The 11,320-nt window shown below is 34.9% G+C and overlaps 5 protein-coding genes across 5 annotated transcripts; 3 read left to right on the top strand and 2 right to left on the bottom strand.

Annotated features, from left to right (window-relative positions):
- The first annotated feature begins 382 nt into the window (after positions 1-382).
- Positions 383-3,703, top strand: tsr (Cofilin/actin-depolymerizing factor homolog tsr). Its single transcript, XM_088030217.1, has 4 exons — positions 383-492; positions 595-740; positions 3,109-3,431; positions 3,483-3,703. The coding sequence occupies exons 2-4, from the start codon at positions 738-740 to the stop codon at positions 3,601-3,603; spliced, it is 447 nt and encodes a 148-aa protein (XP_087886343.1). The 5' UTR covers positions 383-492; positions 595-737; the 3' UTR covers positions 3,604-3,703.
- A 240-nt stretch (positions 3,704-3,943) lies between these two features.
- Positions 3,944-4,743, bottom strand: LOC148178487 (mitochondrial import receptor subunit TOM20 homolog). Its single transcript, XM_088030216.1, has 2 exons — positions 4,494-4,743; positions 3,944-4,427 (listed from the first exon to the last, which is right to left on the bottom strand). Exons 1-2 carry the CDS (start codon positions 4,624-4,626, stop codon positions 4,105-4,107), a joined length of 456 nt encoding a protein of 151 aa, XP_087886342.1. The 5' UTR covers positions 4,627-4,743; the 3' UTR covers positions 3,944-4,104.
- A 356-nt stretch (positions 4,744-5,099) lies between these two features.
- LOC148178486 (uncharacterized) lies at positions 5,100-7,230 on the top strand. Its single transcript, XM_088030215.1, has 2 exons — positions 5,100-5,248; positions 5,299-7,230. The coding sequence occupies exon 2, from the start codon at positions 6,132-6,134 to the stop codon at positions 6,978-6,980; it is 849 nt and encodes a 282-aa protein (XP_087886341.1). The 5' UTR covers positions 5,100-5,248; positions 5,299-6,131; the 3' UTR covers positions 6,981-7,230.
- A 388-nt stretch (positions 7,231-7,618) lies between these two features.
- LOC148178485 (neurogenic differentiation factor 1-like) lies at positions 7,619-8,093 on the top strand. Its single transcript, XM_088029421.1, has 3 exons — positions 7,619-7,758; positions 7,833-7,976; positions 8,018-8,093. The coding sequence occupies exons 1-3, from the start codon at positions 7,619-7,621 to the stop codon at positions 8,070-8,072; spliced, it is 339 nt and encodes a 112-aa protein (XP_087885547.1). The 3' UTR covers positions 8,073-8,093.
- Positions 8,094-8,238: 145 nt separating this feature from the next.
- On the bottom strand, positions 8,239-11,202 carry LOC148178484 (uncharacterized). The gene is made up of 6 exons (XM_088030757.1): positions 10,420-11,202; positions 10,166-10,372; positions 9,852-10,118; positions 9,456-9,798; positions 8,974-9,410; positions 8,239-8,909 (listed from the first exon to the last, which is right to left on the bottom strand). The coding sequence occupies exons 1-6, from the start codon at positions 11,009-11,011 to the stop codon at positions 8,317-8,319; spliced, it is 2,439 nt and encodes an 812-aa protein (XP_087886883.1). The 5' UTR covers positions 11,012-11,202; the 3' UTR covers positions 8,239-8,316.
- Between the last annotated feature and the right edge of the window lie 118 nt (positions 11,203-11,320).

Genomic DNA, 11,320 nt, shown 5'->3' with positions numbered 1-11,320 from the left:
CTTGGTAAGATTTTTGTATCTATCACAACTCACTTTAAATTTGTATGTATGTTGAAACAATAAAGTCCATTTTTACAAAAAAGTGTCTATACATGTCCTTTTATTGAAGTTTTCGATAAAATCATTGATTTTTGGGGGCGTGGCGCCAGTATTCAAGTAGTGGCCGCCATTTTGGAATAACTCCTTTTACCTTTTATGGGCATTTGAGAAAACCGGCTTTTACATTGGTCGAAAACCGTGACTCATTTATTCGCTTGAATAATTGAAAAAAAAACATTTACTTGTCAACTTTTTGATGGATACGTCACAGGTGAAAAAAGTTACCAAAAACTGCGGTGGTTACTTGCAGTAATTTGTTTAAACTTTTGAAAGTAATTCAACCACCGGGTTTGAAAAAGCGCGCACATCATACGCCATAAAAAGTAACGCGACCAAAAACCAAAAGTTTTGCAACATCTGATTTTGGGGGGGATAATTTTTCTTAGAAGACAGGTAAGTGCGTTGATTGTGGGGTTATTTATTTAGGTTTGAGAGTTTTTCTGGTTATTATTGAAAAATTCAGTGGTGGTGTAGTAATTAATTTCTTCTACGCAGGCGTCGTCTCTGTATTGCCGGCAGATCAACGTCCGCTCTAGACCTCCAAAGAGAAGTAACAGCACACGCCGCAGTCGTTTTTAATTCATTACGTCTGGCAGTTCAATATTGTGTAAATTATTGTTCTTCTTAAGTAAATCAGAATGGTAAGTTTTAATGGAATTACTTCTCTTGCTTACTTTTGTTATCATCGGCTTCTTTAACCGTTAAATTTTTTGACACCGCTAATTTAGCGCTGGCGGCCATGTTAAGGATTTCGCATACATTGCCAAATATAAGAATTTTTCACCAGTGCAATAAGTTTTGCATGTTGTCGCCGCCAAATTTGGTAAAACGAGAAACGTTGGAGACATTTTTATGAAAGAAATCCGCCAATTTGAAAGCCTCGCCCATTCACCAATTCGTCATATTCATGATCAACGTGTCTGCAGAATCTTCTACCTTTATGAATTCAACACCTAGTTGCACGTTATGATTCATTCTTTTACAATTACACCGCCAAGGTTATATGAAGAAAACATTGTCAATGCACCCGGTTTCCATTCTATCATTGGGAGGTTACACGGATTTATATGGATACGTGACACCCGATATCTTTGGCCACTTATTAAATTGCATAAATCTTTAATAAACGCACGAGATATTAACTGTGCGCCACAAATTGCTAAAAATAACCCCCGTGCGGCCTCCACATCACACGCTGTAATAACTTAATTTTACCAAATTTGGAAGACCATTGCAAAGAAGTAAGGACGTGTTACAGCACCACCCAAGCAAAGCAGTCGCCACATTCCTGTTCAAAAACTGTGTTTATATCATTTTCTTTTAGAAATTTGAATGTTGCTATAACATGCTTTTCCTTGTTGTGTTTCAAATTGTTTAATTTTCCATGATTAAATAAATATTGTATTGTGCAAAAAATGCGCCATTTTGTTGTGCATTTTCGCCGGAAATCAGTTTTTAACACCTTAATAGATAAGCGATACCACAAAAACCAAACAGCAAGTCATTTAGAAGCTCATTTAATTGTAGTTCAGCATTAATCATACAGTATCAGAAATCATAGTTTTTCGTGGGAATTTTTTGTTGTTGATGTGTCAGCTTCAAATGGTTAGCATGCTTAAACAATTATCTAAACTTGTTTGTAATCTGCGATTAATAACTTGACTATGAAAATTGTTTCTTTGAAGTTTAGGTAAAGTTATTATCTCTTATCAATTCAATGTATAAATATCGAGTTTCCATGATGATAATAATGATGAATTGATGAACAAACAAAAATATTTGGATTTAGCAGATGTAAGTTGATATTACTGTAAAAAACTGGATTTCAATCTCTCACGTTGAAATAATACTAATTCGGGGAAAATTTTACCAACTTATTATGTTTTATTAGCAATTAAAACATTCATTCAGTTCACAATAACATAATTTACCACCTGCTGACAACATTTTGTGTTGGTTGTCTTCTCTAATTGAAAAAGTTATGTTTTACGACTTTCTGAGTATTTCCAATAACTACAAAAAGCTTATTTCTTTAAAAATACGATTATTATTTTTTCCTAATACCATGCGATCGAATAAACCGACGCCTAAGGTGACATGGAAAGTCTGTTGGCAGTCCTCCCTGTTTGGTCGTGTTTTTTTTAGCGTTTGAGGCTAATTATTAATTGCTGAACAAAAGTTCAAAAATTCAAAAGTCTGCGTCGGTACGGTTTTTATTCGGGTATATGGCATTTCAAGGATTCATCATTCGCAAAATTTCCACTTACTAGCAAATTATGCAAACGCGAATATTTTGTCTTATTCTGTTCACCTAAATTTCTTTCATCTGATTATTCAGTGGAATCAAATAAGGGAAAAACTTTCCTCCAATTTTTTCAGTCAGATATAATTGTGTTCAAGGCGGGAATACCATTTTTGGGCATCAGCTTTGGACTTCCGTTATCTTATCATAATCTTGATACACAGTAGAGTTAAAAACAGGATGTTAGACTCGCATTATGTGAATCACGTTGAAGTCTATTCAAACTGGCTGGTCGAGGTGTCTCATTTTATAGTACTTATTTGGAATTAAAAGTTTCTATAGCTCATAAAAGGTTGGATGTCTATTTTTGAGAAAAACGAGGTTTTCGTAGTCTGCATATTTGTTACAAAACATCTTGCCAATTATTGTGAATGATTCATTATTGTTTTGTGGTTAGATTGATGGAAATGAAAATAATGAGTGTTATCTTCTAGTGGGTTTCTTGACCTGCTTCAGTAGTCTATTCTAACCTGAATCACCTCTTTTGTTGTCGTTAATTTGCACTGATTCACTAAACGGTACTATTCTGATTCACCTATTTTCTCAAATCAAGTCATGTCACCTTCAATTCATGTCAATGTCAGCTTAACCAAAATGGGCTTAGAAAGAACTCCGTCTCTTTCAGAGGCAAGTCAATGAATTTGCATAAGTCATTTCAAAACGATCTACTCCTAACTTTTATTTATTATTGTTTTTCTTTTTGATAGGCATCAGGTGTGACCGTTTCTGACGCATGTAAAACAACATATGAAGAAATCAAAAAAGACAAAAAACATCGTTATGTGATTTTCTTCATCAAGGACGAAAGACAAATTGATGTGGAAGTAATAGGAGCTCGCGATGAAGAGTACGACCAATTCCTTAATAACCTTCAAGCAGGAGGAGCAGGAGAATGCCGCTATGGTCTCTACGACTTTGAATATATGCATCAATGTCAAGGAACCTCAGAATCTTCAAAAAAACAAAAACTATTCTTAATGTCCTGGTGTCCTGATACCGCTAAAGTTAAGAAGAAGATGTTGTATTCTAGGTTTGTTTTCTAATTGTTTGTTGAGACTTAATTGACTTTTTTGTTTTCCAGCTCATTTGATGCTCTCAAAAAATCTTTGGTAGGTGTACAGAAGTACATTCAAGCGACGGATTTGGCTGAAGCTAGCCAGGAAGCTGTAGAAGAAAAGCTCAGAGCCACTGATCGCCAGTAATCTGTTGCTATTCTATCTGTCTACTCAACGCACCGACCTACCAAGGTGTATTATTTATATAAGTATTGAATATTTAATAAAGCTTCATTTTTAAATTGTATCCAAAGTGTTTTATTACTATTGTAATGTAGTGTATACTGTAAAAACATTGTGTAATTTAATGGTAAATGAATTAAAAACAATTTTCATCAATCAAGAGCAGTTTGTGTCAATTCTGAGGGTTTGAAATTTAGTTTTGTAACACGCACAGACCAGGTAAGATAATGCGTGCTTTTATAATTGTTAAATTTTTAATTCAGTTGATTACACTTTTTTTATTTGAAATAAATTTGTTACCGTATTTGGAGAGAACCATAAAAGAAATGGTAATTTTATTTACAGACTATAATTACAACAAATAAAAATATACAAAACATTCTTCAGTTATATTGCAATTTGTAACAATTTTATTGATGTAATTATGAAACAATCTAAAAAAAAGGACTAGTGAAGGCATTCAAACTACTCCACATCTTCTTCCTGCATGGTAGGAGTTGCTTTAACAATTCGAGGGGCCACAGCTGGCAGTCTTTGAATAAGGAGATGGAAAGCTTGAGGTTGCAGTGTTTGCTGTAGTAAATTAAGTAAATCATTTGGTTGTCCACAAACTGCAACAGCATTTCCAATGTGATCCACGCCGTTTTCCAAATCACCAACAGCAAGTAATTCTTCTCCCAACTGAATTTCTTGCAAAAAGAATCTTTGTACAGCCTCATGGTCTTTCATGTCAGGGAAAACAGTTGTGCGTTTGTTGGAGGAAGCTGCCATTTTCTTGGCCCGTCGTCCTATTGATTGGAAATTGATAATGTTAAGTTGTTTCATCATCATTTGATCTAATTTCGTTTACTTACGCTCATGTAGCTTCTTTTTGAAGTCAGGGTCGTTATGCCGTTGGTGGTCAAAATATATGCAATATCCTAAGAATAATGTGCCACATACTCCAGCTGCTATTCCGAGAGCGACTCTTGATGATATCATTTCCATTTCTTCTTCTTTAACTTTAGATTTAACACCACAAAATGTTCAACACCCCATAACGCTCAACATGAAGAAATGAAAAAAATGACGGATCGCTGGTTTTGACAACTGACAGATGAACCCGAGTGCACTTCGGGAGAGTTCGACGCATTGTTGATCAGGCGGGTAATTCAAATTTAGACCCACAAGTTGATCAATAAATCATTAATTGGCGGTAATTGACATATTTATTATATTTATAATATTATTATAACATGTTTTACACAAAAACAATAAAAATAGCACAAATTTAGATATATTAAGCAAAAAAAAATGAAAAAATTAATATACTGCGATTCTGTACATTCAATAATTAGCAGCATATTGTTATATTCATAAAATTTAATACATATTATTTCTGTGTTAATTAGTTTTTGATGGTTAATTTTAAATTTGGCGGCAAAAATTTAATGCGCATGATCAATCTGTTCCATTTTTAGGGTAGTTTTGTTTAAATTTGGTGAATTCACCAAATTCATTTAATTAAATGATAAACGTCAAAACCAAGGCTAAAGTGTCAACAGAATTAAAATGCATTGTCAGACAACAACCGAAAATAAGTATTAAAAAGGAGAAGAAACTTGATATGGTAAAATTTGAACTTTTTCGTGTAATAATTCACAATTGTGTCAATTTTAGTGTATTTCACTGTTCACTATTTAATTGTATCTGTGATTATAATCTTAACACCTACAAGAATGGCACATTCATCCCAAGGAATTTATTCACCTTTGCCCCAATCAATAAGCGATTCTGACTCTGAAAAGGAACTTCACATGGATGCTATATGCCCAAATTACCCAAAGAAGAACGTCCAAAATGGAGATAGCTTTGATCTTAAGAGAAAGTTTCATCACAATTCTACAAACTTCATTCATCTGGGAGATGATTTATTGCAAATTAAACGTGGACCATCAAAAATGTCAACTCTTCGTAAAGTAGCCTTTATTTCTTCTATTATTCTATGCCTTTTACCAATAATCATATTCTTATGGCTGCTGCCCTGCTCTGTGTCTCATACCTGCCCAATTAAAACTTCAAACTGGGAGAACAAACAAGATGACATTGAATTAAAAGGAAACATTAATTTAGTGCATGGTATCAATCAAAATAATTTAAATCTGGCGATATTGTTCCAAGGGGACTCTCGTTCTCCTAAAGTTTTAAAAAATGGGGCCATCTCTTTCCTGGGGAATAGTGGTAGTGTGGCATGGTATTTCTGACAGGAGGTTGTCCCCATTAAGTTGGATTGTTCGCTTGTAGACATCGATGAAAATGGGGTAAATGATTGTCTTTTGCTTGATGAAAGGGGACTAAAAGCTATTGAAACTATTTCCGGAGAAGTCATTTGGCATGCACATAGCCATGAAGAACGAACTGCTATTAATCGTTTAGATTTTCCCGTACAAATACCGGATTTCAATGGTGATAGCGTTAATGAATTGGTCGCAATTTTCAATAAACGAAGTTTAATGTTGATTTGTGGAAAGTCAGGGAAAGCAATCAATAACTTGATGATAAATAATTGTGATGTTATTTCTAATCTTGAAAATAGACACAGTCAGCTCGTTTTTAGTTGCCAGACTGAAGACCATAGCCTTACCATGAAAATTTCTTTTGCTGATGTTAGAAGACGATACCACAACACTACGTTTAATATCGTCCCTCAAAGAACTGAAGAACGAACTGATAATCAAAATGTTTTTACAATTGAAAATAGAAAACTAACTGTGAACAATAAAGGCGATTGCCCAAATTGCCACGCCAGCATCGAATTAGTGGAAACGGATTCCGATAAGAAACAAACTTGGCAATTTAATCAGGCGTACGTCATGAATCCAAAAGTGTTTCATTTCCAATCGACACGATCAAATTTAGATATTTTTAAAGGCCACGTCGATGGTTTTATCCTCAAAATATGGCAATGGTCAGATTCTAGTCTTGCCGATAAGATTAAAAAACATAAGACTTTGAAGCGTGGTATTTTTACTAAGAATAGTACGTATTTTACAAATGTAATCAGCGAAAGGGTTGTTTTGATCACTTTTAACAGCAGCGATGTTCATGTAATTAACGCCAGTTTAACGGAAGTAACTCAACTCTGTAGACCATTCGACGACAGTTACGTCTGTCAACCTGATCTAAGAAGCCAGGAGAATTCAATTTTAGTGGCCGATTTGGATCAAGACGGAAGTCAAGAATTGATCAGTTATTCAAGCACTTTTATTAAGCGGAGTGGTCCACAAGACTGGCAGCTTGTCTCGAATATAAAAGTTATCCGCTTGGAAGCCGAGTTACCAAAACTGTATCAACAAAAATAAGTGTAATTTTGATGTTAACTGTTTAGTCTCTTTAGAAACTCTTTGAACAAACTCCACAGTAGATATTTGATCTTTCAAAACACCAAAGATTTATATTAGCGTTAACTTATTGTTTAAGCCAGTGGTATTTATCTTGTAATGTATACCATATAACTATTTATGTGCCTGTTAATATCTTAACATATTTGTGAGTATCTGTGTTACAAAGATTATTATATTTTGTTAGTGTGCAATAAATGATCGAGTTCTAGTTCGTTTTTCTCCTTCGTACAATTTTTTGGTTTTATCTTTGTTAATTCCCTACAATAGTCATAAATTACTTTTAATCATTGTTATGATGATAATCCTCTTATCAGCTTCACGGCGCAACCCTTGCGAGACTACGAATTGTGCTGTTAGTGATTCTATAATACATTTTATTAGTATATCTTTCCCACGCACCATATGTCCATTGCCATATGGTGTGAGATATGTCAACAATATCGGCACCCAGCATTGTATTATCTATCTGCACTTGATACCTCAAACCTGTTCAATTAAGTGGAAAATCAAAAAATAAATAAACACGATAAGGTCCCAATGGATTCATATAAAAGGATTTCCTCATCGCTTTTCCGAATATGTAATTGTTCTACGCAATGGACACATCCGACAACATTTGTGAAAAAAAAGATGTGAAGTCGCGCGTATATAAAGTGAAGTTGAGAAGGTCGAAAGCTAATGCTAGAGAAAGAAACAGAATGCACGGATTAAACGAAGCGCTAGACAGACTAAGAAAGTAGGAAATGTTTTGTTTAATCTTTAATGGCGAAAAACTCATTGAAAAAGCAGTTATATAAATTTACCTTTCAGTCGAATGCCAATTCAACAAACTCATTCTGATCTCAGTTCAGCTCCACAAAAACTCTCGAAAATAGAAACGCTGAGAATGGCAAGAAATTACATCATGGCAATGTCTCAAAGTTTGCAGGAAGGAAGACCAATGGAGCTCACAAGGTTTGTAAAAATTTTAAGTCAAGACTTAAGTCAAACCACAGCAAATTTATTAACTGGGACGTTAATGGGCAATGGAAACAGTCCCTTAAATTATAGACGAATCTTTTTACATGAAAATGATGGGACTTGTGGATATCAAGATAGATACAACAATAATAACAATTATACACAATCGTACGGAGGCAACTATAATTCGTACTGGCCGAACCACCGATTTGAGTGTGATGGCAACAATAATGGAAGGAATATTAATAATTTCAGGTACTGGGAATACAATCATGTATTTAATGAACAATGTCTGTACAATGTCTATTGATAAAAATATTTTTCACAATAAAAACTATTCATCTTCGTTGTCGTCACCGTCTTCTTCATCCGCGTCATTTTCACCGTCCTCTTCTTCATTGGCTTGTTCATCGTCTTCAAAATCTTCCTCCGAATCTTCGTGCGTTTTTTCTTGAGGTCGTCGTACCTCGGCTGTGCTTTGGTTGGTTTTCAACACTATTTGTTCAGTTTCCTCCGATGGATTCATTAGCGTAAGTTTTTTAATTCTGGAATGTATTTCTTTGATTGTGTCCTCTTCGTTCTCGCTGTCCGTCAACACAATGTAGTTCGTTGTGTTTTCTTCAATGTCACTAAAATGTATGTCTTCTTTAAGACAGTCACTCGTGCACTCGGACGTGACAACTTCATCTGATTTCTTTGTTTCCAACGGGTCGTCTGCAATTTTTTTGTATTTCTTATCGAAGTATCGTCGCTTCATGGGAATATCACAGTACGGGCAGAATATTGGATAATATTCTTTATCCATTTCTTTACTAACGACACATTTACAAAACGGGCATTTGTAACCGGGTGTAACATGAAGGGGCATCAGCGAAATGGCGCATCTACTGTCGAGGTGGTAGGGGACACAGGTTGTTCCTATTATCTGTGTGATAGTTAAGGAAAGTTCATTATACCCAATTTTTCTTATAAAATATACGAAAAAGGATATTTTCTCCACACCAGCGGCACTGCGGCATCGGTGGATATTGTAGTTCATTGGCAATTTTCACGACGTTGTATATTTCGTCTACAAAAACTTCTCCAAGATTCGCTTTAGTGAGTACATCCATCACCACCATTTCTTTGAGAAAGAAATTTAGAAGATCCAAACTCTGCATCTGAAATAAAGAAAGCTTCTTTTCCGAAAAGTAGATGTTCAACAACTTCGTCATTCTTTCCGTGGCCATCTTTATGTCGACAGCGTAATTCAGAAGGACGTAAGCTTTGATGTGGTACTCTTCCACTCGTGCGATCAATGGATAAATTTTTTCGGACAGTTTTGCGATCCACCGTAATATTTTCAGTTTTAGTAAAGGGAGGGTATCGTAATTTAAGTTGCGGTCGATGCCATTCCACGGAAAAACTTTATCTTGCAAACAAGTGACTCTAAAAAGTTTATTGTATTAGTACAAAATAAGTATTTTCTCTCACCTCAAGGTCTCAAAACAGTCCCAGTAATCTCTTATGCTGGTGGCCGACACGTTCATGAGGGTTTGGAAAGGATCTTTAGATTTGTTACTGAGAACAAAAAAATTAACAAAATTCTTTCCTTTGCTGACGTCTTTGAGATGACAGGGGTATGCAAGTACGCCCAGGAAAACTTTATTTGGCGAAAATAAGAAACCATGAGTTCTGTATTTGTTAGTGTCTATGTCAAGCTGAATTATTTTTTCTGAGACGTTAATTTCATTGTCTGTTACTGATAGTTCTATTTGCTTGAGCTGCCCGCACACACTGAGAACCAACAAGGTGTTTCTTTCATAATGTAGGACTCCTGAAAAAACGAGTTGGCATAACTTGACTCTAATTACCGCGAATGTTTCAGACCTGTAATGTACAAATTCCCAACTTGTACCCGTTTCCCTTCAAATACTTCGCCATACCTATTAATAGCGTATATTTGAAAATAGTTTTGCTTCACAGCAATCATATAAGTTATATTCTGATGATTCATGATACAAATTTTATCAACTTTCAAGTCGTCTTCTTCACTGAACACTACTTCATCACTGAATTTGATTTTATCAGTAGATAATTTAGAAACAGACACTGCGCATATGTGCCCGTTTACATCACCCACAGAAAGACCCCCAGCTAGAAAATAAGCTTTAATTTCTATATATGTTTATAAGACGTTTTACCATCTGATTTCCTACAAAACCAATGCAATGAAGTGATTTTTTTCAATTTGGTACTGTATCTTTCCAGAAACTGCAGTTTTGACTCATAGATTTCACTTGCTTTGCGTTCAACAAATCTCCAAGCTGTTATAGACCCATCATGATGACCAACAAATAAAATGCAACACGCTTTTCGGTCTTTCAAAATTACGTGGCTCCATGTGAAAGCTAAATATATTTATTATTTTAATTGTAACTGAAATTAGTTAACAAACCTGTGGGAGTCACTAGTTGTACTCTTCTTTTTAATTCTGCTAATTTACCATCAGCACTGTTGGTATCAGTTCTCTTCCAAGTGCGCCTGTAATACTCTGAAATGTCTTTGGCAAAATTTGCAACTCTGATAAAACTACTGATTTCATTGTCATCTATCGCTTCTACGTAAATTTCGATGTTATGTAGACTTGTTAAAATAGCCAATGCTCCGTCAGTTTTTTCCACAATCCCGCGAGGGGACCACATTGCGTACACAGGCTTTGAAGTTATATCTGTCGCATTAATTGAATTCCCACAAAGACCCACATCAAGAATTGCTTCATACATGTTGTCCCGAGATAAATCGTTCATGAAGTACGACAAATCCATGTCGAGGCTTTCACATATACTTGTATCAGACACTTCAATGAGATCCTTTTTGAAGGAAAATCGGGGAAACGTGTTATCCAAATTCCCTTTTAGAGTTAATATGCACGCACCACTTTCTAACAGAAGAAAAATTTTACCGTCTTCTGAATATTCACAGGCGAAGTTTGTTGAAACGCGACTGTTTAATTGGATGTGATCCAAAGTTTTCAATTGGACCCCCATCTTTTAACACTAAAGACAATTAACTCGTAATAAAATGTGCTGCTTCTACATGAAACTCTTGAGGTAATCAAACGCATTTAACGCTGATTTACATTGTAAGAATACATTTTTGAATAATTAATCGAACTGTTTTGACGTTGACCGGCTTTTAGGTTAGAGTAACATAACCTCAACCTTTTATTAAATTTTAGTTATGCAACCAATTATACCGACTCAAATCAAATTAATAAAAAAAACCTAAATTTCAATTCGGGGAGAAACACGGAAAATGGATATCGAAAAACAAAAACATATGTAAAATCATAAAAA

The sequence above is a fragment of the Gnatocerus cornutus genome, chromosome 2 (assembly GCF_029298725.1).
Source record: "Gnatocerus cornutus isolate USDA-ARS CGAHR chromosome 2, icGnaCorn1.1, whole genome shotgun sequence".
Lineage (NCBI taxonomy): Eukaryota > Metazoa > Arthropoda > Insecta > Coleoptera > Tenebrionidae > Gnatocerus > Gnatocerus cornutus.
This window is presented reverse-complemented; position numbering and strand designations above follow the sequence as displayed.